General features: G+C 42.9%; 1 protein-coding gene across 1 annotated transcript in view; it reads left to right on the top strand.

Annotated features, from left to right (window-relative positions):
• The window catches only part of RASEF (RAS and EF-hand domain containing), a 109,003-nt gene that overhangs the window by 30,576 nt on the left and 51,034 nt on the right, over positions 1-27,393 (top strand). Inside the window, exon 5 of the mRNA XM_077749546.1 lies at positions 20-346. Within this exon, the coding sequence (XP_077605672.1) occupies positions 20-346 (327 nt within the window). The remainder of the gene's footprint in view (positions 1-19; positions 347-27,393) is intronic.

Below are 27,393 nucleotides of genomic sequence, written 5' to 3'. Positions count from 1 at the left end.
GCCCGGACACTCCTGCAAGTGGCCGGACCTGCCGGACTCGCCGGACTCGCCGCGGCTCCCGGCGGCAGCAGGTGGCCCCGGAGTCCCTGCCGTCACCACAGCCCCGGCGGGCAGCGCGCCCCGTCGCGCCCGGGAGCTGTCTGCGCTGTCCCCACCCGGCGGGATGGAAGCGGACAGGGACCAGGAGGAGCTGGCCCGCTTGCGCTCCGTCTTCGCCGCCTGCGACGCGAACCGCTNCTGAGGAAGCTGCGGAGGCGCTGGCATCCCCCTGGGGTCGGGCGAGCCCCGTCCAGGCTTGGCAGGACTTCCAGGAGCGACTCGGGGAAGAGGCCAAGTTCATCCCCAGGTGGGTGTGTGGGTTGGAGGGCGGGAGGCGAGGATGGGGTTTCCTGGATTCCCGGGTGCGCTGCCGTCTCCCTCTTAACTCACGAGTGGGTAGACCCACTGGGCCCTAACGTTTGTGAGTTTCTTTTCTGCATCCACGGACTCTAACTTTTTCAAGACGAGACCCTTTAGAGTTGAAGAACGGGATGCGTTCAGAGTCCGGGTTTTGGGGGGAAAGTTTTGCTTGCTCATTTCTGAGCCCTGCACAGGGCACTTTGTTAATTACCTGGGTCCCAGTGAAATCCGCAGGGTCCAGAGTTTCTTCCCAGGCAAGGGTTTGGGATCGCTCCCGACATTTAATCGCACCTTTTACCAAGGCCCCCAGGCTGCAGGAGCGTCGCTGCGATCAGCATCCTCTATAAGTAGTTTTTGTATGTGTTGTTTTCCTACAACTACATAGAAGACCAAACATCGGGCATTTATATGTCTGGACTTGCGTATTCATGGATGCGTACTACGTGCTAGGCATTTTACAGAGTTCGTTCATTTAATTTTTGCAACAACCCTGGGAGGTGGGTCTTCTTATCTCTGAATGGTGGAGAAAATTAAAGACTCAGACATTTAGACTTGTAAAACATTAAAGGACTTGACTAGTTTAATAAAAAGAGCAGGGATTTGATCCCAGATGTTGTTGCACTGAAAAACTGGTTTTATACAATGGAATCAAGTGATAAAATCATACAACCAGTTCTCTTCTCCTATGGCTCCGACAGAAATAATATCAAGTTAGTAACTTAATTCTCAGGGGTTCAGGGAATGCCTGCAGGAGCAGGGCAGGGAGAGAAAGATACTCAGGTTATATGCAAAAATAATTTGCATCTGTCCCAGCTTTCTTGCCTTGGTATGTCTTGAACTGCTGTTTTCACTCCTCCCTCAGGCACTACAAACACGTGAATGCTGTAAAATGTATTTCTGCTCTCTGTTTGGATTTTTGGTTAAAAGTTTATGGGGCGCTGTCATTATTAAGAACTGAAAGGTGTCGTTTTGGCTGGCAGGTCACGTATCTTAGACGTAAGATTCAGAAAAGCAAATAGCCCTGGGAGGGGACAGCGGTCTGCCTCACTCATTCACAGTGTGGACCTGCATATCTGGGTCCCACTTCCTCCTCTGCCCAGCTCCTCCCTCCAGTTTGGAAAGGGAGGCATGGAGAGTGACTCGGTGCAGTATGAGACAGATTGTGTAGAGAAAGTGGGTGTGATACCCATTTTTCTATTATTTGCAAATGAATTAAAATGCAATGGCTCTACCAGGAAAGTAGAAAAATGTAAACATTGCTATAAACAGTACTGAGTTATCTCTTATCTGTAACTTGGTTTGGGTCTGACTAATGAAAAAAGGTAACAATTTTAGGAATAAAGAAAGGTGAACCCAGGCCATGCTTTATATCCACACGGGGATCTATTTTTCACAGTTGTCAACCCTCAGAAGCATATATATGACACTTAACCATTAAGTGATTTAGATTGATCTTCTTAGAATCAGTATACAAACCAGGATTTAACTGTATTGGTGATATTGTAATTATCATGGTACGTTTCCAAACTCTTCAAATGTTTCTGCATTTAATGGGCACCAGCGTCACCAGTAGACTTGTTTTAAGCCCCACCCCCTTCTGATTGGAGATTAACAAGTACAATATTTGCCTTCCTGTACTTGTTCAAGTGGAAAAGAACTAGACTGAACTGCTGCATCTGATTGTTACCATGGCAGCCATTAACTGTTTTTGGTAAATTCAGTTGCTTCCATTCTACTTTCCTCATCCAGCTGTTCACCTTCTGTTCCTCTCCTCCAAATGTGACAAAACTCCTTTGTTGCTGATAATGCCGTTGGCATTATTTCAGCCAAATTAATTCTGCAAACATTATTGAGTGCTTATTTTGTGTCCGACACTGTCTTAGGTACTGTCCTAGGTCCCTGGGGACAAAAAGGATGAAATGTAGTTCATGCCTTCAGAAAATGTATAGTGCTGGTGAAACATTTCTCAAAAAATTCATGAAAGAACATTTAAAGGAGAGAGGGTTATTTGCAAGAAATTCCATACATACAGGACATAACCCAAGGGGCTACTGCAACCCGGAGCTTTCTTTGAAGTCTTGGGTTTTTATTTTTTTATTTTTAAAAAATTTTTAATGTTTTTTATTTCTGAGAGAGAGCAAGAGAGAGACAGAGCGAATAAGGGAGGATCAGAGAGAGGGAGACACAGAATTGGAAACAGGCTCCAGGCTCTGAGCTGGCCGTCCGCACAGAGCCCGACGCGGGGCTCCAACCCATGAACTGTGAGATAGATCATGACCTGAGCCGAAGTCGGACACTTAACTGACTGAGCCACCCAGGCGCCCCTTGGGTTTTTATTTTAAAAAGGTCATGGGGGCACCTCGGTGGCTCAGAGTATCTGACTCTTGATTTTGGCTCAGGTCATCATCCCAGGGTCATGGGATCAAGCCCGGCATCAGGCTCTGCGCTGAGCATGGAGCTTGCTTAAGATTCTCTCTCTTTCCCCCACTCTCTGTCCCGGTCCTGGGCGAGTGCATGCACATACTTTCTCTTTCTCAAAAATAAAGATACAGTAAAAAAGGTCATGCACTTGTTCATTTTTCTCCATAATACATTGGAGCTTATTTTAATATAAAATATTTTATTTTCCTCCAGTGGGAAAATTATTTCTCTAGGAGGATGTGCCATTTGTTCTGGTGGCTTTATCCCATGCTTATCCAAGGGGTTTTCATGCCTAGTGTGAGAAGAACAGGTATAGATAAAAGAGTTGGGCTCCTTTAAGGGCAAAATGTGGTAGTGTTGACAGAATTTCTCTCTGTAAGACCATCCAAGCTTCTGGTGTAAAATATTAAGCAAGTTTGGGTTAAACTCCCCAGTCATCAGTAATTGTGATCTTAGAGAAGAAATAACTTTGCACCGTGTGAAAGGATCAGAAATGGTCTCTGGGCTGTGGGACAGCACACTCACAAGTTGGTTTTTACTTAGCAGATAAAAGAGGAAATGTCCCGAGTAGTCAAGTGACCTGTTAAGCTGAGTAAGTGGTCTTCAGGGTCAGGATGGTCATCACCACTTCCTAGAGAACTGGAATTAGGTCAGCCAGCTGGTGAAACCAGACTGGGCATGGCGATGTGGTTATATAAGAGAATTCAGGAAGGAAGATTATACAGGGCCAAGAAAACTCCACGAAGCGGGAAGAGAATGTTGGGCGAGAGACAGAGAACAGACTCGTAATAACCTAGCCTGCCCAATATCTTGTGCCAGGGGCGTTATGAAAGAAAGTTTTGTACCTAGTAGATAATAAATATGCTTGGTAAATGTTTGCAAAAACGAATGGAATAAACCTGTGTTCTTTGATTCCTTGGTTCATATACTGAGAATGCAGTTCGATCATGTTATGTGCATTTTCTTCATTTGTTTTGTTGATCCCTTCCTTTTTCTTTTTTAATATTCAGGTGTGAGCTGGTTGTGGTGTTCCAAGGTCAGCAAGGAGGGAGGGACATAAGGTGCATGTGTGTGTGTCCGTGTGCCTGTGCGCTGTGGGTACATTGAGCATTTGACCAGGAGTCGGGGGGATGGCAGAACTCTTTCCTCTAGTTGGAGCTGAAGCTTTTCAGAGCTTCCTCAACTCCATTTGCTGCAATTATGTTGTTTGTGACTTGATTTCACTTTGAAAGATCAGCTTAGAACCCCATGTTTTCACAAACAGAACTGTGAGGATCCAGCTACCACCAGATGCACAGTGGATTTGTGTGTGGGCACAGGTAAATGATGGCCAGATCAGGGACAGACCCAAGGTGGTGCTGGTAAGGTGACAGGTGTTAGTGTGATTGGGGACCCGCCAGGCACCATTTGTTCAGGCACCCAGATGGGTCCATTTCTCATGGTTTGTGACCTTTCTGCACACAGTGCTGAAGGGGAGGCTTTTATATTGACAGTTTAGAAGCAATAAATTTAATTGAGAAGAACTAAAACTACCGACCTGTGAGTTGTGTATGCAGTGTCAAAAACAGTGTACTTCAGCATCTCCATATAGCTATAGGGATGATTATGGAAACTGAGAAAAAGATCCATGGCTGAACACCAATCCTACTTAAGCAGGACATGATTAAAACATGTAGCTATGAAGTATAGCTTCGCTCAGGGTTTCTTTTACGTTTCCCCTTCTTGGGTTCCATGTTAGCCCTTTCCAGTCTGGTTGCCTTCATTTATGTATGTATGTATGTATGTATGTATGTATGTATGTACGTTGATTTGTTTTTGAGAGAGAGAAAGAGACAACACACAAGCCAGGGAAGGGCAGAGAGAGAGTGAGAGAGAGAGAGAGAGTTAGATACAGAACCCGAAGCAGGCTCCAGGCTCCGAGCTGTCAGCACAGAGCCCAACGTGGGGTTCAAACTCATGAACCATGAGATCTTGACCTGAGCTGAAGCCAGATGCCTAATGGACTGAGCCACCCAGGTGCTCTGTGGTTGTCTTCTTTTATAATAGCGTGGTTGTTTCACGAAGGCTTTTCCTTTCTGTGATCTGATACAAGATCACAAGATGGGGAGGCAGAAGAGAGATGAAGGCAGAGAAAGATAAACTCAGAAAGAGGACTGGAGACTTGGAGCGAGAGGGGGTACAGGTGAAGGGAGGGGAAAGACAGAGATGAGCAGATAGATGGACAGATGGGATAGTGTCTCAGTTTCCCCTCTCTTTCCACTGAATGAGTTAATGGCCGTGAGCCACCTAGAGACGGGAAAGGCAAAAAATCGGCTTTGTTCTATCTGATTTTAGCTCTTGAGTATCTCCAAAATGTGGGCATCTTGTGTGTTTGTAGATAAATATATATTTTCTCCTCATGTGGCCAGGAATGTATCTGGTGCTTATCCGAGGAGGTAAAGATTTGTTCCAGCCTTGAGACACGACAGTGGGTTGGATCCCAGTCCTGGAAGAGGATTAAGGGTGTTTTTGCCTGGGTATGACATTTGCCTCTGGTGCTGGCTTTGGGATCTGTCAGTGTACTAGCCACAGGCTTCCAGAATTCTCTGCCTTTTCTGGGCTCAGAAGTGGGGTGTTTATATGGATATTTATATTTCAACTGTTGCTGGTCTTTTGCTTTTTTTGTTTTCTCCTCTTAAGTATGTCTTTTGTAATTCGGCGTGTCATTCAGTACCCTGCTGCTGAGCAGGAGAAACTTATTTGTTAAGAAAACCACAGCTCTGGGGCGCCTAGGTGGCTCAGTTGATTAGGCATCCAACTTCAGCTCAGGTCATGATCTCACGGTTGTGGGTTCGAGCCCCATGTCAGGCTCTGTGCTGACAGCTAGCTCAGAGCCTGGAGCCTGCTTCGGATTCTGTGTCTCCCTCTCTCTCTGACCCTCCCCTGCTCACGCCATCTCTCTCTCTCTTTCTCTCAGAAATAAATGAAACATTAAAAAATTAAAAAAACAAAAACAAAAAACACAGCTCTGCCTCGAACCTACCAAGACTTGCTCCTGGGCTTTGTAGGAGTCTGTCCGCAGCTTGGCTTTTATGGGCTCCACTTGCTGGTTTTGATATTTGAATTTCATCTCCAGATAATAATTTCATCAAGGCCCTCTGGCCCCAGCAATGTGTTCTGGCCTTCCTGTCTTCTTCCTTAGAAGACCATTGATTCTGGCCGTGTGGTTGGTAGCCTGCTCAGACTGTGAGATCTCACTTGATTGTTCAGGTCTTTGTTCTCAGGTTTTGATAAGAGAATTTTTATCCCGCCCTTATGGTGTGGACATAAAGAAAAAGGCTTAAAATGGGNAGAGAGAGAGAGAGAGAGAGAGGGAGGCATAGAATCTGAAGTAGCCTCTGAGCTGTCAGCACAGAGCCCAACGCAGGGCTTGAACCCATGAGCTGTGACATCATAACCTGAGCTGAAGTCGGATGCTTAACCGACTGAGCCACCCAGGCGCCCCTCTTAGCTTGTCTTTTAACCTGAAGTTTTGACTTACTTCTCCCCCGAATCACTGTTCAGATTCATGGTGATACTACTCCTGTCACTGTGCATATAGAAATCTTTACCTGTTTCTAGGGGCGCCTGGGTGGCTCAGTCGGTTAAATGTCTGACTTTGGCTCAGGTCATGATCTCACATTTTGTGAGTTTGAGCCCTGCATCGGGCTCTCTGCTGTTAAGTGTGAAGTCGGCTTCAGATCATCTGTCACTACCTCCCCCAGTCTGTCCCTCCGCTGCTTGCACTTTCTGTCTCTCTCTCAAAAATAAAGAAAAAAGAAGAAATCTTTGCCTGTTTCTTCATTTCTGCCTGGGTTACACGATTATTTCATTTGAAAAATGGAAGTAGCCCTGTCGCACTGATCTGCCTCAAATGGAGGTGTGGAGGCTGGGAGAGGTTAAGGCACCACGGTCATTCAGACGCCTGGGTTTTTACCTCCTAGGATGGCGTATGCAGTGTACATTCTTGCTTCATGTGTAACTTGTTGAGGCAGCTTCTGACTGCAGCATGTAGTTGGGAGGAAGAAATGGGAAGCGGTTCTTTATCATGGGTGTTCAGCCTGCTTCTGTTTGATGATATTAGTCTTCTATCAGGTTGTAAAATGGAAAGTAAACACTGTTTTCTACAGGGAAGTTGTAATGGGGGAATATATGTATGTCACATGATTTTCCTGGAGTTAGTTCCTCAAAAAAAATTCCATTGCTTCAACTTGTAAATATTCAGGATTTTCCAAATTATAATTGCTTTTATCAGAGTAGTTATAAAAGGAGAATAGTGAACTGTAACCCTCAAGGACTTAGTCCGTATGTCTTATAAAAAGATACACAGATGCCGTAGCTCAAACATGTTTCTGTAATCCTTCCTCTCATTCACTTGATGTGCCTGCTAGTGTCCTAGGCACTAGAGACATTGTAGACTTGACCCTGACCTTCAAAGAGCTTATAGTCTCACCTTCTGAAATATGTAGGAGTTTCTGATACATAGGACCTGAAGGAACTGGCATGCGGTATAATCAATGAAAAAATGCCTCCTGGCATATACTCCAGGCTGTGGACATTTCATGTCAAGAGTGTTTCTGAAATCAGGGGCCACAGACCCTTCGAGGTCTTTGCATGTGTACCTGGGAGTCTTAGAATCCTGAATGTTTTTGTTTTCATTTCGATGAAATATAACACAAACAGATTTGCCCACGTTTGGAATTGCCTGGATGACTCCTACCTTGCAGATTTGGCTGCACTGTTTCAGAGCCTGCCTTTGTGGTTAAGATTGTGTGGCACCGCACAGCGCTGCATTCGTGGGCTGACGAGGAAGGCAGAACAGTGGATGAATGACATGTTCATGTCAAGTGGCTGACAGCACAGACCGCTGGATTTGTCTGTGGTCTCAGTGGAAAGTGATGGGAGAGCAGGGTTTTGGTCATGTTGGTGTGCTCCAAAGAGCCACGTGCAAGCCTACTACTATATTGATGTTGGCTACGGTAATTTAGTTTCAGATGGAAGTGCATCCCCTCTCTGATTAGATGAAGGTTGCTAATTCTAATTTCATTGATTTTATAAATGCATGTTGATCTTCTAAATGTTTTGGAGCTGTAAGTATAAGAAGTTTATATGTGGTTTATGTTTGTTCTTGATTAAGCAACGTGGTATAAACAATATTTATGTCAACTCTGGAACTCATAGGAGACATTTTTAAGTAAGGTCTGCATGTTAATCAAGTGTGACATATACTGTTATTAAAGGACTTAAAATTCTCAAGAACAATATAGGATTGGAAATGTTCATTTCTTTATTTTTCATTGCCTATCAATCTTGTCTGTCATTTAAAATTTTTTTTAATGTTTATTTATTTTTGAGAGAGACAGAGTGCAAGTGGAGGAGGAGCAGAGAGCGAGAGGGAAACACAGAATCTGAAACAGGCTCCAGGCTCTGAGCTGTCAGCACAGAGCCTGACGTGGGGCTCACCCACAAACCATGAGATCATGACCTGAGCCAAAGTTGGACGCTTAACCGACTGAGCCACCCAGGGGCTCTAATCTTGTCTGTCTTCTAACTTGAGGGCATAATACTGTTGAAGAAGTTCATCTGGAATTGCTTCTAATCTTGTCATTTATCCAACAGAAAAAAAAACTCTTTTGGCCTTTATCTATGTCTGTCCATCCTTCCTCCCCCTCTTCCTCCCTCCTTTCCTTTCCTTTCCTTTCCTTTCCTTTCCTTTCCTTTCCTTTCCTCCCTTCCTTCCTTTCTTCCTTCCCCTTTCCTTTCTCCTTCTTCCTTCCTTCTCTCCTTCTTTCCTTCATACCCACATGTATCTGGGACTGGGCTAGACACTGAGTGTTTTAAAATAGTACCCTGCCAGATATCAGAGTTTCTTGGCCAGCTTGTCTCTACTCAGAGGTGACAGCATCAGTAAGGTTATAGAATGGGAAGATTCATGGGTGGATGGTCTGGGTTCGGCTCTTCCTGGTGGTCAGAAATCAAACAGGTGAACTAAAATTCAGAGTTTCTTCCTGTCTTCGATACAGAAGTCATGTCCTTTTAGCTCCTGTGGTGGTGTTAGGTGTTACAGTTCCGGTGAGAGACTGTAGGCACCTGTCACATGACCTCCACGTTCCCTTCTTTTACCATCCTGTGGGTTGTGTGTGACGTCATGGAAGGGGGCTCACAAACTCAGAGGCTTTCGGGCCAGGTGGGTAACACTGAACCCAGAACCAGCCTCTGCTTTACCTGGAGGACAGAGTGAACTGTCATGCTGGATGCAGGCTCAGTGCTGTCAATGATGCCAGCTTATAAAAGATGGTGACAAATTCAGATTTTAAGAGGAAATTCTAATTTTGCAGACTCTTTGAAGGTCAAGGCATAGCGTTGGGAAAGCTACCATTTCTAGTTTGTATTTTTTGTTTCCTACCTTCGAAGACACCCTGGTAAATTCAAGTGTCAGGTATGGTTTTACCCCGATGTTGATGTGCGCATGTGATTGCGTGGTCCCCTAAATAAGGAGTTGTGCTGTTGCTTCCATTTCCCAAGTTTGTGAGTAGTATTTTTTGATCCAAAGACAGTTTCTCTCTATTACTTTTTTCCCCTCTTGGATATCATTGTACTTTTGGGAGTTACATTGTTCAGGCTCAACAGATGTTGCTGTGCAGTANTGGGATGTCTAGAACCTCTTATACCCTGATGTCTTTCTCTTCATTTGAACCTAGAACATTTAATGCATGTCACAGTTTTTAAGCATGTCGTAATTTTTGAGACTTGGACCAAAGTCCATCAGAATGGAATGACTTTCTGCTTACAATTAAAAGGATTTAGGTATAATACACTGCAGTGGTATTATCTTTTACTGTTGAAATACTTTGTCCTTCAGGCAAAAAAATTTTTCACAGAGATGGAAAGATGCTCAACATCACTAATCGTCAGGGATATGCAAATCAAAACCACAGTGAGTCACCATCTCACACCTGTTAGGATGGCTATTATCAAAAAACCAGGAAGTAAGGACTCCTAGTGAGGATGTGGAGAAATGGAATCCTGGCTCACTGCTGGTGGGAATATAAAATGGTGCAGCCACGATGGAAAATAATGTGGAGGTTTCTTACAAAATTAAAAATGGAACTACCATATTGGGTGCCTGGGTGGCCCAGTCAGTTAAATGTCCAACTCTTGATTTCTGGCTCAGGTCACGATCTTATGGTTATGAGATCGAGCCCCATCTGCACTGACAGACTGAGCCTGCTTGGGATTCTCTCTCTCTCTCTCTCTCTCTCTCTCTGCTCCTCCACAACACGCCTGTGCATTCATTCTCTCTCTCAAAATAAATAAATAAACATAAAAAACCTCCAAAACTACTATATGATCCAGCAGTCCCACTTCTGGGTATGTATACAAGAGAATTGATTAAAATCAGGATCTCAAAAGAGATATCTGCACTCATGATCATTGTAGCATTATTCACAATAGCCAAGAGGTGGGAACAATCTAAGAGCCCACTGACAGATGAATGGATGAAGAAAGTGTATATACATACAATGGAATATCATTTAGCTTTAAAAAATAAGGAATTCCCACAATGTGGGACACCGCAGATGAACCTTGAGGAATTACACTAAGTGAAATAAGCTGGTCACAGAAGGACAAAAACTGCATGATTCCCCTTCTATGAAGTATCCTAAGTAGTCAGACTCTTGGAAGGAGAAAGTAGAATGGTGGCTGTAGGGGCCGGGGCAGGGGACAGTGGGGGTTGTTTGATGGGTATCACGTCTCGGTCATCCAAGATTAAATAATTCTGGAGATTTGCTTTACAATAATGTTCAATACAGGACTGTACACTGAAAAATTTGTTAAGAAGATAGATTTCATGTATGTTTCTTACCATGAAAAAAAAGTTAAAGAAATATGATTTTTTTTCAGAGAGATGAGAAATTTGAAGAGTTATCACAGTTCTGTGCCTTGTTTTTTGTTTCTGTCTTTGGTTTCCAAGCAGTTCCAAATACAGGGTCTGTCAAGCTTTGCCCCTTTAATGTACTCATACCTGCTGCTTTTAGGTGAGCAGGCAGAAACGCTGGAGATCAGGACACATTCTGAGGGCACCCTCTAGCCACATACACATACCAGGGGCAGCCACTCTGTTCAATTTCAGTTCTTTAAAAATTTAGTTTTGGGACATTTTATGAACCTGTTCAGCGACAATACCCCATTGTGATTATTTACAATTATAAAATTATGGAGCATAAGGGGTGCCTGGGTGGCTCAGTCGGTTAAGCGTCTGACTTCAGCTCAGGTCATGATCTCACAGTTTGTGAGTTCGAGCCCCATATCGAGCTCTGTGCTGACAGCTCAGGGCCTGGAGCCTGTTTTGGATTCTGTGTCTCCCTCTCTCTCTGCCCCTCCTCCACTAATGCTCTCTCTCAAAAATAAATAAACATAAAAAAATAAAATAAAATTATGGAGCGTGTTCAAGCAGCCGTTTGGTTGTAATATCTTTGACCAGGAATATTTTTTAAATGTCTGGATATAAAGGAAACACATGCAAATGGGTTATTCGTTCTGAAATCCAAAAACAGTGGTGAGAGTGTCACCTGCAGGCAGAGGTGGAAGGGCTCCCGGGAGCTAGTGGCACAGTTGCTGACTTGTGGCCCATCTATAGGGCATGGCGACTGCACCATATCATCCCTTGATGTGACACGGTCACTTTGTAATTCTTGCTTTCATGAACAGAGTTATAGTCTCCTCTGGGCTGGGGTGGAAGAATTCTGGGAGAGTCCACCAACATTTGCTTAGAAAACCCATGTTTTAGGACATTCATATGTCATGTTTTCTGACGGAAATGCTATAAACCAGCGTTGGTGTTTGTGATGCAAAATATTTTTTCTTTGCCTCCTTGGGGACCCACAGTGCAGCAAGTACTTCACAGTCTGGCAGAAATGGTCAGCTAGGGGATGTTAATGAATTACAGTACAGGCATTTCTGCTCTACCAGGGTGCACGCATTCTGGAAAGACATAGTACTCTGCAAACACGTAGGACATATGAAGAAAAATAGCATGGGGCAGATCACTCAATATTGTACACCTTTGTAACCAGAACACTGAAAAAAAAACCCAGTAATAATCCTAATGAGATACTAACACAATAAAAAAAGAAAGCCATGTTAGAGTTTTTTAAAAAATTTTTAATGTTTATTTATTTTTGAGAGAGAGAGAGACAAAGTGTGAGAAGGGAAGAGGCAGAGAGAGAGGGAGACGAGAATCTGAAGCTGGCTCCAGGTTCTGAGCTGTTGGCACAAAGCCTGATGTGGGACTCAAACTCATGAACCATGAGAGCATAACCTGAGCTGAAGTCGGATGTTTAACTGACTGAGCCACCCAGGCACCCCAGTCATGTTAGAGACATAGACATAGAAATGCAGTCCGGGAATACCTGCACATGTTTTAAAAAACAAAAATATAGGATATTACATTTAATTTTTTTTGAAGATGAAGGTGGCTTGATGGAGGAGGTATATAGGTTGTGGCTGCTGACTTACAGAGACAAGGACAAAACGCACAAAGCTCTGAGAGAACCAAGACAAAGCACGTGGACCATCTGTGCCCAGAGGAAGACCCCCGGCCAAGTGGGCATTGTGTCAGCCCTGTGTTTACCTCAGCCCGCTGCTGCAGCTTTGGGAATGGATTTACATTTGGTGGCTGATACATGGGGACGCAGAGCCTTAATATGCTGGGAAACACTGCTTCCATTTTAGCATCACTTGCCTGTTGACCTAGGGAACGAGCTGATTGAAGCTGTAGGAACACACATTGTGGCGGAGCATTCCTGGTCTTCAGTACAAATTCATGAGGGGGAAGGGTCAGGTACAAAGTCAGGGCCAAGTGTGAGGTTGGTTCTGTGTCTTCAGATTTGGAGGCTTTTTACTGGTCTAAGGGGATAATGTATTACCTTGCTGCTAAAAGATTACAGTGAATAAGCTGTCTTCAGGCCAATGAAAATCCATCAGTCCACAAAACTGCAGATTCTTCAGACAGGTTGTTACAGTCCTAATGAGCCCTGTGACAATTAAAATGTTATGATATAGCTGAGCATTTGGAGCCCTTAAAAAGTGGCCTACTCCAGCGAATGACACTTAAAGTTCGTATTCGCCAAGTGAAAAATAATTCAGTTCTCACTGAATTCAATTTATTTAACTGAATAAGTTGAGTAATCTTATTCATCTCTTTTAGGCAGTGCTAGCTTGTATATGCTGTGAAGCTGGTATATGTTTGTTTATGTGAGATTGGCCCCAAAATGCATTGATTTAAACTACCATATTGTTTAGGGTTCCCTAGAGAAACAGAAACTATAAAATGTGTGTGTGTGTGTGTGTGTGTGTGTGTGTGTGTGTGTGTGTGTATAAGAGAGAGAAAACAATTTATTTTAAGGACTTGCTTCTTTGGTTGCATATGCTGGCAAGTTCAAAGTCTACAGAGGTAGACCAGGAGGCTGGATACCTAGGGAAGAGTCACTGTAGGCAGAGGGATGGGCAGAATGCCTTCTTCTTCAAGGGTGGTCAGTCTTTTATCTTAAGGTCTTCAGCTCATCAGATGATGCTTGCCCGCATCATGGAGGGGAATGTGCTTAACTCAAAGCCTACTGATTTAAATGTTAGTGTCATTTAAAAAATGCCTTCACAGCAATAGCCAGATGTGTATGACCAAGTATTTGAGTATAGTCGCCTCGCCAAGTTGACACATAAAATTAACCACAGCTGCTAAGAAAGTTTTTCAGGTGTTCCCAGTTTCTGAGATTACCGAAAAGATCAGAGACCATTTTAGGGGCACCTGGGTGGCTTAGTCGGCTAAGCATCCGGCTTCGGCTCAGGTCATGATCTCATGGTTTGTGGGTTTGAGCCCCAGGTCGAGCTCTGTGCTGACAGCTCAGAGCCTGGAACCTGTCTTAGAATTCTGTGTCTCTCTCTCTCTCTGACCCTCCCCTACTCACGCTGTCTCTATCTCTCTCAAAAATAAATAAAACATTAAAAAAAAAAGAAAAGCTCAGAGACCATTTTAAAAATGCTCTAGGTTATAAAATGTATATACTTGAATCTGGAAAAACCCCATACATATGTTATATTCCTCCTGCACCCCTTCCAAATGCCTAACCACTCCAAAAGAGCATACCACATTTCTGTGGCAACTTTCTGTGGTTCCTATTATTTTTCTGTCTGCCAAGAAAAGGCTTGCCCTGCATGTGTTTATGGCTCTGAGATGCCCCCTGGGGGGAAATGGACTTCGTCCCTACCCCTCCGTCCTTACCCTGTAGTCCCATTCTTCATCGCAGTAGCTGTGAGTCCGAACTGAGCACCTGACCTGGATTGATGTGGCCTTGGCCCACGGCAAGCCACACCAGCATTCCACACTACTGCCCTTTCCTGGGCAAACCGTCCGCTTGCTTGCTTCTGTCTTCCTTCTCCTCCTTCTCCTTCTTTCCCTCCTTCCCTCTTTTTTTTTTTTTTTAATTTTTAAGTTTTTTATTTATTTCTAGGAGAGAGAGAGACAGCGTGAGCAGGGGAGGGTCAGAGAGAGAGGGAGACACAGAATCTGAAACAGGCTCCAGGCTCTGAGCTGGCAGTCAGCACAGAGCCCGACGCGGGGCTCGAACCCACGAACTGTGAGATCATGACCTAAGCAAAAGTCGGACGCTTAACTGACTAAGCCACCCAGGCGCCCCTCCCTCCTTCCCTCTTGCAGATGCTGTGGGAAAGGGATTGTGCCAAGAAGTCCAAAGGCTGAAATATTAATGAGAAACAGTATGAAATTCATTAGAGTAGGAAAGGTTCTTCCTCTAAGGTCCCCAGCTACTAGTTTTGGTCCCTGAATTGGGCGCTGCTAACAAGGATACAATGTGAGAGGTATAGGGAATCCCAGGAGTGTTCCACCAGATAGAAGTCCCAAAATTCAGCCATAAGAAAGTCGCTAGTTGCACGCTCATGTTTCTGGGATGAGGCATTTTTCAGTTCCCAGGAGCTCAACAGACACTGCTTTATTATTATTTTTTTATTTTATTTTTTAATGTTTTATTTATTTCTAGGAGAGAGAGAGAGACAGCATGAGCAGGGGAGGGTCAGAGAGAGAGGGAGTGACAGACTCTGAAACAGGCTCCAGGCTCTGAGCTGGCAGTCAGGACAGAGCCCAACGCGGCGCTCGAACCCACGAACCGCGAGATCATGACCTAAGTGAAAGTCGGACGTTTAACCGACTAAGCCACCCAGGCGCCCCAATTTTTTTTTACTTTTTTAAACTTTTTTAAAGTTTCCTTATTTTGAGAGAGTGTGTGGGGGAGGAGCAGAGAGAGAGAGAGAGAGAGAGAGGAGAGAGAATCCCAAGCAGGCTGCTAGCTAGCATGGAGCCTGCTGTGAAGCTCGAACCCATAAATTGTGAGATCATGCCCTGAGGTGAAAATCAAGAGTTGGTTGCTTAAACACATGAGCCACCCAGGCGCCCCGATGCTGCTTTTAAATCACATCTTTTCTCAGGCACCGCTACTCAAGGGGCTCAGATGGGCAGCATCTGCAGCACCTGGTAGTGGTTCTAGATCTGCAGACTCTGAAGCCCCACCATGAACCTGCTGAAGCTCTTGGATTTTAAGAGGGTCCCTGGATGATTTGTGCACATATTAAACTCTGTCAGGGAGGGGCGCCTGGGTGGCTCAGTCAGTTGAGTGTCTGACTTTGGCTCAGGTCATGATCTCACGGTTCGTGAGTTTGAGCCCCGTGCTGGGCTTTGTGCTAACAGCTTGGAGCCTGGAACCTGCTTTGGATTCTGTATCTCCTTCTCTGCCCCTCTCCTCTCCTCTCTCTCTCATTCTCTCTCTCTAAAAAATAAACATTAAAAAAATTTTTTTTAACTCTGCCAGCAAAATGAGAAATGAAAGCATGGGATGTAGCTGCTTTTGCTTGGGAGTTGCTTATAAAAAGATAGAAAAGACCCAGAAAGAGAATGTTGAACTTAGGTAAAAAATACGAACGTGACATACACCAGAATTATGCCTTGGGTTGCACCTGGTTGTCTGAAATTTTAATTGTGAAGTGATCATGGCAGAATTTACCATGAAGATAAGTAATCGATACTTCTTCGAATATATTGTGTGTTTTGTGAATATATTCTTCCAAGACATATGCGTAAAGAACGGTTCACAGAGCTTAATCTTGCTCTGTTGTCCCAGATGGAATGCTCATGTCATCGGCATCCAGATCAAGAAACAGAACATTTTACCAAATTTGCAGAAGCCCCCAATGCTCCCTTCCAATCCCTGTTGTCCTCCGCCCCAGAGCAGTCATTTTCCTTTGCGGGTTTTTTAATTTACAAACGCGCTCAAACAGTGTTATCTACCTTCCTGTGCTCCACATTGCATCCATGAGCTCGGAGTTGTACTTCTGTCATTTCCATTGCTGTAGAGTATCCCTGTGTGTGAAGGTACCACAATTTATTTATCCATTTGGGAAATTTCTACTTTGTGGCTCTCACTGCTACAGTGAGCAGTCGGTTGCACGTCTTTGATGAGCCCATGGACACATACAGTGCATTGCTGTTAATAACTGCAAAATGATTTAAGATTTCCTTGCTAACTCAGGGTCATCATCGTGAAGTCTGGTGCATCCTGGGCTGTAGTATCCCCAGGATTTGTGGAGATGGTAGTTCAGCTCGGCTTTTTGAGTTCCTGTATACATTTTCTGTTCTTGCGGTCAGGCTGCCAGGTGACACTTCACGATGGTCTATTCTTCCTTCCTTCCTGGGTACCTTCATCTGTGGAAGATTCACAAAGCAAATGATAAAATCTATTAGAATTGTGTTTTCAAACCCCAGTTTGAATACATTTTCTGTTCTTGCGGTCAGGCTGCCAGGTGACACTTCACGATGGTCTATTCTTCCTTCCTTCCTGGGTACCTTCATCTGTGGAAGATTCACAAAGCAAATGATAAAATCTATTAGAATTGTGTTTTCAAACCCCAGTTTGAATGTGGGTTATTCCTGTACTGAGCAGGGGTGCCTCAGAGGCTGTTTTTCATTCTTTCTTGGCTTTCAACCTTCTTTTGGATTCTTCTTGGTGCCAGATCCCTGAATTTTAGGTAGCTAGAGTGCTGTTGTCATTTTGAAATTATTATTATTATTATTTTCAGTCTTAATTCTAATTCCTATGGTAGCTCCTTTCCCCCATGTTCATTTTGAAAGTTCTGCAAAGTAGACCTGATAGTTCTAAATTATCTTTGTAGAAATTATGACACTTGGATAAGCACAAACATTCAATTTTATCATTATGAATACATGTGAGACACAGGTGTCTAGCCAAGAATGGGCATGGGTATATGCTTGGATGAACCCGTGGGAGTCTGGCCAGGTGTGGGACCTTGCTCCAATGACCCAGTCCGATAGATGATCATTGAAATTATTTTTCATGCTTATTTTTTAAGTTTATTTTTTTGAGAAAGAGAGGCTGAGAGAAAGGGAAAGAGAATCCCCAGCAGGCTCTGTGCTGAGAGCCAGATGTGGGGCTTGATCTCAAGAACTGTGAAATCGTGACCTGACCCAAAATCAAGAGTCAGACGCTCAACTTACTGAGCCACCCAGGTGTCCCTCTAATGCTCTTTTTTGTGAGTCTTGGGGAAATGTTACAAAAGCTATCCATGGAGGTAAAACACATACTACAGCTTTGTGCGTTCTCCTTAACCACTCTTAAGGGATTTTTATAATAACTTTATTACTTATGTAATTTTATTACGCTCCTTCTTTAGTACTTGAGTTGAAAGCAACCATCCAACATTTGTTTCCATTTTATTTAGTAGCGTTAGGGCCAATTGTACTGCCTAGAGGGGATGGTTTCCACGCACATGAGTGCGGAAGGCACTCCACAGGGAACCAGAACTACCAACCAGGGGAGCGTGAAGGTTTGGGACAAATATAAACTGAGATAAATATAAATACACAGCTTACTGAAATTGCCTTTTTTTTTCTTTTTTTTTTTTAATATTTTTTATTTATTTCTAGGAGAGAGAGAGAGAGAGACAGCGTGAGCAGGGGAGAGTCAGAGAGAGAGGGAGTCACAGACTGAAACAGGCTCCAGGCTCTGAGCTGGCAGTCAGCACAGAGCCCGACGCGGGGCTCGAACCCACGAACCGTGAGATCATGACCTAAGCGAAAGTCAGACGCTTAACCGACTAAGCCACCCAGGCGCCCCGCCTTTTTTTTTTTTTCAAGCTGATGAACCAGTGAGTTAAGATGATACCTCAATGAAGAGACCAGTTTTTCTTTTCTTGGCTCTCCTGAGGGGTTGAGGTCAGATTCCTTCAGTAGATAGTATTTGCCAATCTGAAGGATGTTTGCTAGTGTGCTGCGGCTGTGGAAACTCATAAGTGGATTTGTTTTCAGGACAATTGATCCTTGTATAATGTGAAAAAGTCAGGTTTTGATAGGGTTTTTGGCAACCCCTTTCTTTAAATCACATTCCAGAAAATCACCCTTCAGTTGCTCAGAAAATCACATGAAAAAGTAATTAAACTTTGCTGCAGGATGCTGGGAAAGCATTGAAATGGACAGTTGACAAGCAGTGGAGTGTATCTCCGGAAACTTCTTCCTTGTGGAAAAGACATCCCAGGCACCGCTGAATTAGACTAGCGGTCTCTCAAAAGATCTTAGCTGTTGAAATGCCAGATGAATGATGTCGGCAACATTTTACTTTAAAAGGGAAATGTGTTCAAAAACATTTATAAGGAAATCTCTACAGGTAATTCAGCTTTAATATTTTTGATCCATCTCTTTGCATGAAACAGAGAGACTGGAAAGCTATTATTGATTTATCTTTATGTTTGATGGTAGGTAAGAAGATAAGTAGGTAAAAATCAAAGATTGTTTAAAAAAGTAGATTAAAAATTCTTTGCTGTGTTTTCCGTACACTAACTAAACAAACACTGCTGTGTATACAAATAGTTTTAATTTGAGGTAGTTCAAGGATGCCATTGAAAAAACTTTCTTATTTAATTACATGATCTTTCAGAGCAAACTCTAGTGACCCTCAGGAGAAGTTTTTAAGATGTGTTACGATGTGTATGATGTACAACAAAATTTTTGCTCATATCATCCATACTCTGGCATCAGGTCAAGATTTAACTGTTGAAGAAAATGTGACTACAGCTTTGGCATCAGACAGTTATCTTTCCGTGACGTCAATAAGAATTTAGCATTATATGAATAATTAGTAGTAGGTTTTCAATATATACTAAATACAAATTCAAGAAATATGTTTGCCGCTGAGGGAACAGGTAGGATGCCCTTAGAGCCCAGAATATGCTCATTTTAGGAGAGAAAAAGTGTGCTCTTTAGTGGTACTCATGATTCTGAAGCTTCAACGTACATATTCTTTTGTTACTGATGCATCCTTATTTATTACTGAGACAGTGTAGTCAGGACTCACAACACTAGTTTAGCCATGCCGCTGGAGTTGCGATTTCAGCAACCTCAACCCACAAAAAGGAGATCTGAGGTGGAGGAGAGCGAAGGCACCTGCGCCTATCAGAGATACTAGTGACAAACATCCGCAGGACAGACAGTTTCTGAAGTGGACAGTTTTGGACTCTTATCATTATGTGGTAAATATTGGGCACATCCCCTGTTAGAAACAACGTGAAATGAGAAAAGGGAAAAGTAAATGAAGGGCAGCAGTGGGTTTTGAGTAACAGTGTACGCTCTTGCCTGTAGGGTTGAGATGTGCTTTCTGGAAAGCCCTGCTTTCTCACAGCGTTCGGAGGGGATTGGCCCTTCTTCCTTGGCAGTCAGATTTCCCTCAGTGAGTCTCATCCCTGACCCTGTGACCAGCAGGCTTCATCTGCTCCCTCCTCACTATAGCCTTCTTCAGCCAGCCTCAGACCCAGCACAGAAGGCTACCCTCTCTTCTCCTCTTTAGCTCCCACTGAGTCCTCCTTCTCCAGGCTCTGGCCTCCTTCCTTCATTAATGCAAGATCTGTGTCAGGTCATCTTTCTGGTGCTACAGGGTTATGGAGGCTATAGGGTAACTGGGAAGGTAAACGTTCACAGAAAAATGTTCACTCCACAGAGCTTCAGATGAAGTGTAGCAGGGAGTCTGAAGGGGAAGGTATCTTGTGGTTGAAACACTCAGGGCAGGCTTCATGGAGGAGGCTACTTTTGGGAGTGCCTTGACTGACATGCAGGGTTCACTTTCTAAAAGAGCTTTTTATTCATTTATTTATTTATTTTGAAATTTATTATTTTGAGAGAGAAAGCAAGCGGAGGAGGGGCAGAGAGAGAGAGAGGGAGAATGGATCCCAGGCAGGCTCCCTGCCATCAGACAAGAACCCAGTGTGGGGCTTGAGCCCATGAACTGTGAGATCATGACCTGAGCCGAAACCAAGAGTTGGATGTTCAACTGACTGAGCTACCCAGGTACCCCAGGGATTACTTTCTAGATAGGAGATACAATGGGTTTTGATTTGATCGGAGACCAATATCAAAGTACACTTCAACCAGGAAGGGACGCAGGTGTTTCCCAACCCTTTTTAAGTCTTAAAATTTGAAAAAAAAGAGTTAAGGAATGGGATGATGTGAAATGAACCAACGTGACATACTCGATCTGGCATTGTCTCCTTCGTTGAAAGTTTATGTATTATGTGTTGGGCACAGTCAAAAATATTTGAGGACTGTAAGCACCTAAGAGAGCTTAGAATATGAGCGGGTTGAAGGGAATGAGGTAGGAAGTAGAGAGATCATAGAATTGACCCTCCAACCCAGAATTTTCCTATGAATAAAATGAGAGAAACTAATATACTTGAGATTATCTAACTTTCTTGGAATCTTATTTATGTTGTCTGACAAATTGCTTTTATTATATTTGTGGTCCTATGAAATTGTTCCATTCAAAAAGTTTTAAAAATAAAGTTATTTCGGAAATATAAACACATTTTTATATACATTAAGGCAAAGAAACTCTTTTTATCAATCCTGCGAATATGTAAAAATTGTATAAGTGGAATAGTTAGTTTTGGAAAATATTTCAGTAGTTTAATCAGTTACTTATTCATCTCCACTTCTAGTACTTCCCTGAAGACTGTGTCTTTTCTCATTGTGGTCTTTTATGGGTTTTCCCCCACGTAAAATTTGTTGTGATCTTTAGAGTTACATTTTATGATTATTAAAGTTGAAGTTATTGACATCAGCAGTTGACTCTTCTTAGAAGGTCATCACGTTTTTCACTGAGAAAACATTCTCTGTCCAAGCACTGAGGTACAGTTATGGAGAAAATTCTGGCATAAACTTAGAGCAGATTCTGATAAATGGCAGATATTCTCAATTCTATTTAGTGTTAGTATGGAGAAGTGTAAATATTGACATGTGTAAATATTGACATATGTAAATATTTCCGCCCTCGATGGTCACAAGGCCTATGTTTTCTGTCTCCCTTCAAAGTACTTTCTTTGACAAATACTTTGTCAGATTTCTTAACGTTTTACAAGACAGGACTTGTCAGAGGAGTCACCTCCTATTATGATTCTTATGAATGTTTTTCAGTACTGAGATGCTTCAAAATTATAGACCTTTTCAATTTCATTTTATTTTGGTACAGAGCATAAATTTAATCAAGTAAAAACAGGAGGTTGAGATATTCCAAATTGCAATTACGGAATTTTGGAATTTAATTTGTGTAACATTTGGGCCTTACTTAATCTGTTTAGTTCATCAGTGCCTTCCTGTTTTCAGGCTTATTTTTCAATGAATTCCAGCCTGCTAACAGCTACAGAAGCTGAAGGTAGTTTTTATAGCTCCCATTGTTGACTAACTTGATAAAAGTTTTCCAACAGATCTTGAACAAAATGTAATGCCAACTTAGGGGACAGGTTTACAAAAAAACATAGGATGATTTGTTAAGTAGTTTTCGAAAGGTTCACATGTTTCCAAAACCTGAATGATGACAAGCCACAGAGGAAAAAAAAAGTAACCACCACAAAAATGTTTAGATGACACACTGATATGTGTGAATATATTTGAAATTCTGATAGCTACAGCTTCTCTTTCAGTTGGTAAGAATATCAAAGCCTGTTCAGATTCAGTCACATGCACCACTGCCAGCTCCACATGTATTTGTACTCCATAGTTTTTTAATTTAGTAAAAATTTAATTTTTAACCACAGTGCTTTTGTTTTAGATTTTACTAAATTTATAGTAACGTGTATAATGAGTTTGGATGTTTTACCTTCAAGAGAATGAACTTCCAAAAGCTTTACTCTGATTCTGTGAAATGGATTGAAAAAAACAAAACCAAGCCATTATTGGAACTAACTCTACTGATTTTTTTTTTTAGAAACACTGATCACACTGATATAAAGCTGACCTCGTTTATCTCTGCAGAGTTCTTTTTCCGCTAACCAGGATACATAAACACTTGCTGCTTTACCATGTGCACATTTGTACAAGAAAACTTGGATGTGAAAATACACAGAATCAGTTTAGAGGAACAGTCTTTTGATCTAAGGGAAGGGTCATGCTTTACATGTTTTCATTCTGCAGCTGCGTGAATGAATGGTAGACCCTGAACAGCTTTCTTAAAAGACATAGATGCGTTTAGGAGATCCGTTAACTTCTGGATTTCATGAGGTTAGTGCTGTCCGGTCCACCATGGTGGAGGCTAAATGTTGACAAACTATTTTTTTTTAAATAAACTTCTTTTGTTTAGAGTGTTTTTAGATTTACAGAAAAATTGTGAAGCTAGTACAAAGTGTCCCTATAGCCTGCACCCACTTTCCCCCATGATTAATGTCTTGTATTGGTGTAGTACACTTGCAAACAATTAGTGAACTGATACTAGTATGTCTTTTATTAACTTAAGTCCATACTTTATTAATATTTCCTCAGTTTCCCCCCAGTGTCCTCTTTGTGTTCCAGCATTCCGTCCAGGACACCACATTCCATCTAGTTGTTAGGTCTCCTTTGGCTCCTCTGGGTTGTGACCATTGACAAACATGTTGAGCAAGTTACACGTTTATCACCATCATTCTTGTAGAAAGGAGGTTTGGTACTTACCTTTTTAAAGCATGAACTTTTGTTTGTTTGTTCTTTGAGGTCATTGTTGCTAGAAGGGTTCATTGCAAAATGTGAAAGCGTTCCCATTCAATAAAATAAGTAGTTATACATATGACTTGTACTAAAATGGTTCAATTACAATAGCAAGCGCATTCCAGTTGTTTTCTGTTGCTATGGGACAGGGTGGTCCGACTTCTGTTTTCTGTACCCATTTCATGTACACTGTGCCTTTAATTTCCTAATTTCCCATTGATTCGGCCAAGCGGCCTCCTGGCTGCCCTGTGCATCTTGGAGGTAGCGGCACAACGGACTGGCTGTCCCCAGCCTTTCTGCAGCAGCATCTGAGATCCGCAAGAGTTACCTGTCTGCAGCTGCTCTTGTCCGAGCCTAATGTGTCTTATCAGTGAGTATTCTGTTCCTTGGAACTGAAAGGGAAGGCTTAGTTAATGCTGTGTCTGAAAAGGGTCAGGAGAGGAGAGATGGGCTTATCACTGATTGTCTTCTGATTTAGCCACCTGTTGGTGAGAAGTCTCTCCACTGCATGGGTGGGGTGTGTCACAGCACTAGGTGACAGCAAGAGGTAAAAGGGTGCAGCTCCACCAGCTCACCGTGGCTTAGTGTCATGCAGCTGTTAATAACTTCAGCGCGTAGTTAGTATGAAGTTTAGTAACAGTTAGCTACGGTTAATGTAGCTTTTTGATAAGCATTTATGCAGAATTTTCCTTTTTTTTTTAAGTCAAAGTAGATGGAATATGGGACCACAGTGTAAACTGAAACTGAGATTGTCCCAGGGAAACCTGGGAAGGTGACAGATGTCATCTAAAGGAAGGTTTTGCATAGGAACTGATGCGGCACTCTTTTATTTTCTCCCCAACTCCTGTCTTTCTTACCAAAACAAAGAGATTTTCAGTGAAAATACACCACCTTGCACTAACATTACTGGAGTGTGCCTACATTTAACGTGACTCCAGGTAAGTTGATAGAAGAGAAATACTGGGGGTGTGAACGTACGTGGTCAGTACTCTTAAGTAAAGAGGTATGTCATTTCACATACACGTGCACACATATGGAGCACGCTGACAATGTGATATCCATATACATTAAAAAAAATTGCTCCTTGGGGCAGGATGCGAACAAAGGCCCGCCTGTTCCCTTGTGTATAGAAAGCTAGGCCTGCATTACCCCATCCTCATTACTGTCCTCAGGGCCTTCTCTCAATAGACTGTAAGAGGGATCAAAGGAAGGCCCATTGGCCCTTGGCCTATTTGATTGGAGCATAGCCAAGCTCACTCATTTATGTGTTGTCTGTGTCTGTTTTCGTGCTACAATGGCAAAGTTGAGTATTTGCAACAGAAATCATAAATATTTTCTGACTGGTGCTTTACAGGAGACTTTTACTGACCCTTTCTTTTGGAGCACTTGGACCCAATTCCAGCATGGGTGGGGGCTGACCTCTGCACCCTCCCCCCCCCACCCCCCCACCAAAACCAAGCAATCCTTAGACACCAGCAGGGTGTTCAAGAATTCAACTCAATTCTGACAGTTGGAGGTAACATCAGATGCCGCAGATTAAGGGTTCATTCCTCATCGCCCACTTCAGATGCCAGTCCCAATCCTCAGGCTGTTACGTGTGCTTCTGGCTGATTAGGGTTCAATTAATTCCTAGAGAGGCTCACAGAACTCAGGGAGACAACTACTTAACATTTACCAGTTTATTAAAGGGTATGACACAGTATGAAGAGAGATGTATATATTTCTTATGAATCATTATATCACACCCCTGGACCATAAGCTTTGCAAACTGACCTTGGGCACGACCCAATATTCATTTTTCAGTTTCCTCTGCACTGGCACCCATAAGGCAGCAGTTCTGTGTGTGAGGTTTCCATGTCACACCGCCTCTTCCCTTTTGGTGCCTTCCTAAAACACAACCCAGAAGCGCACAGGAGGTAATCCCTAGTTCTTTCTAATGCATTGGGGTAGATGAGTCAAGAGCAATAACAAACCATAATAATGGCCAGTGTTTATGGATTGCCTACAGTGTGCCTGGTATAGTTGTGTGTGTTTCAGGAGGGATTCGTGCTCAGATTCTCTGGGAGCTTCCGTTGCTATCCTCACTTTATATCTGAGGAAATGGAAGCTCAGGAGGTTAAGCGTTTTGCCCTGGGTCTCGAAGCCAAGGATGTGTTGAGGAAGCAGTTGATTTAGCCAGGCCATTACACTTACCCCACGCACCATTCATTCATGACTGAGACAGGCCTTAGCTGTTGGGAGGGTGTCCTCCCTAAGCCTTTAGCACATGCCTCTTGCTGTGTCTGCCTTCCTCCCTCCATTGGTAAACTCCCAGTAACTAAATGTCAGCAATTTCAAATAGGAAGCAATTTACAATTTGAAATGTTTCTAGACTTTGAATCATTCCCCAGGGAGTTTCCATTTTAAAATCTTTGCTGGAATAGTATCCATATAAGTGCTTAGGGAAGTAAAATACTTGTCAAGGGGATGGTCCTGAAGGAACTTTACCTGTGGGAGGTGTGTTTGGGCAGGGGTCCTGGATGAGGCACTGGTGGGTGAACACCTGGACTGAGGCCATCTTCTGCGAGAGCGGCCGCAGAGCAAAGCCAAGGAAAGGCCCGGCCAGTGGACTGGCTTGTCTCTTTGTCTGTCAGATGGTGGGACCAAGTTGAAGAGACCATTATTTTTTTTCCCTCTGGAAGGGAGAGCCGGAAATAATTTTATAACTGAGTTAATGTTCTCACCTTTTGTGAGAACACCAGCCCAAATCCCTTCCAGTCAGAAGCGGCCGGCTTCAGGCGGTTAGTTGGCACAGAGCCACACCCTGTCTGAAGAGAAAGGCACGAACTTTACAAAGAAAGTGAATGCTGCCCTGTTCTAGGGCCGGAGCTGGTTTTGGCTGTTGGAATTTGTTTTCTAGTCATTTGGGGTTTGTTCTGAAAGTAGATGTCCTATGTAATCAGAGTACGTTTTGAAGCCAGTAACTTTTACCTAACTTGTGTGGGGGTAAAAGGATAAGCCTTTCCACTTACTGACCAAATGATACTATGGGTGGTTCAGGGCATCCAGAGAGGTCATTTTTCTTACCCCAGAGAGAAATAAACTATCAGATTTTTAATTAATTAATTAATTAATTAATTAATTATTTTAGAGAGGAAAAAAGAGAGAGCAAGCTGGGTAGGGGGGCAGAGGGAGAGAATCTCAAGCAGGCAACCATGCCCAGTACAGAGTCTGACACGGGGCCCGATCCCACAACCCTGGGATCATGACCTGAGCTGAAATCAAGAGTCAGACGGCCAACTGACTGAGCCACCTAAGCGTCCTGAAACTCTCAGATTTTTTTAAAAAAAGACTTATTTTTTAGAGCAATTTTAGGGCCACAGAAAAATTAAGAGGAAGGTGCCAAGATTTCCCATATACTCCCTGCCCCCTCACTTGCCAACTTCCTCCATTTTCAACAACTCCCATCAGAATGATATATTAGTTACAGTTGATGAACCTACAGTTACATACCATAGCCACCCAAATTCCTTATTTTATATTAGGGTTCACTTGTGTATCTTATATGGGTTTGGGCAAAGGTGCAGTGACACATACCCATTATGTACAGAGTATTTTCATTGCCTTAAAAATCCTCTTTGCTCCCACCTTTTCATCCTTCCTCCTCCCTTCCAATCCTCAGCAACCACTGATCTTTCTACTGTCTCCGGGTTTTGCCTTTTCCAGAATGTCAGAGTTGGAATTAATATGTAATCTCTTCAGATTGGTTTCTTTCGTGTAGTTATATGCATCTAAAGTCCTTCAGTATCTTACCATGGCCTCATGGGTCATTTTTTTTTAAATTGTTGGACACTATTTTGTTGTCTGGATGCACTGTAGTTTATCCACCCACCCACCAAAGAACATCTGGGTTGCTTTTCAGTTTTGGCAGTTATGATGGAAGTGATTCTACGGATTCATATGCAGGTTTTTGTGTGGACATAAGTTTTCAACTCCTTTAGATAAATTGCTGTATTGTATGGTTAAGAGTCTTCTAGGAAACTGTCAAACTGTCATCCCAAGTGACTACCATTTTGCATTCCCGCCAGCAATGAGTGAGGCTTCCTGTTGCTCCACATCCTCACCAGCATTTGATGTTGTCAGTGTTCTGAATTTTGGCTATTCTAACCGGTGTTGTAGTGGAATCTTTTGTTTTCATTTGCTCTGATGCCATATGATGTGGAACATTTTTTCATATGCTTATTTGTCATCTGTGTATCTTCTTTGGTAAGGTGTCTGTTAAGGTCTTTGACCCACTTTTTAATCAGGTTGTTTTCTTATGAGTTTTAAGGGTTTTTGAGGGGTATATTTTTGATGACAGTACATTATCAGATGTACCTTTTGCAGATATTTTCTCCCGTCTGTGGCTTATCTTCTCATTTTCTTGGCACTTTCACACAGCAGCTTTTAATTTTAGTGAGGTCCAGCTTATCAGTTTTTCTCTCATGGATTAT

This window comes from Crocuta crocuta, unplaced genomic scaffold (genome assembly GCF_008692635.1).
Source record: "Crocuta crocuta isolate KB4526 unplaced genomic scaffold, BGI_CrCroc_1.0 scaffold99, whole genome shotgun sequence".
Classification (NCBI taxonomy): Eukaryota; Metazoa; Chordata; class Mammalia; order Carnivora; family Hyaenidae; genus Crocuta; species Crocuta crocuta.
The sequence above is the reverse complement of the archived record's forward strand: the minus strand, read 5'-3'. Positions and strand labels throughout refer to the sequence as shown.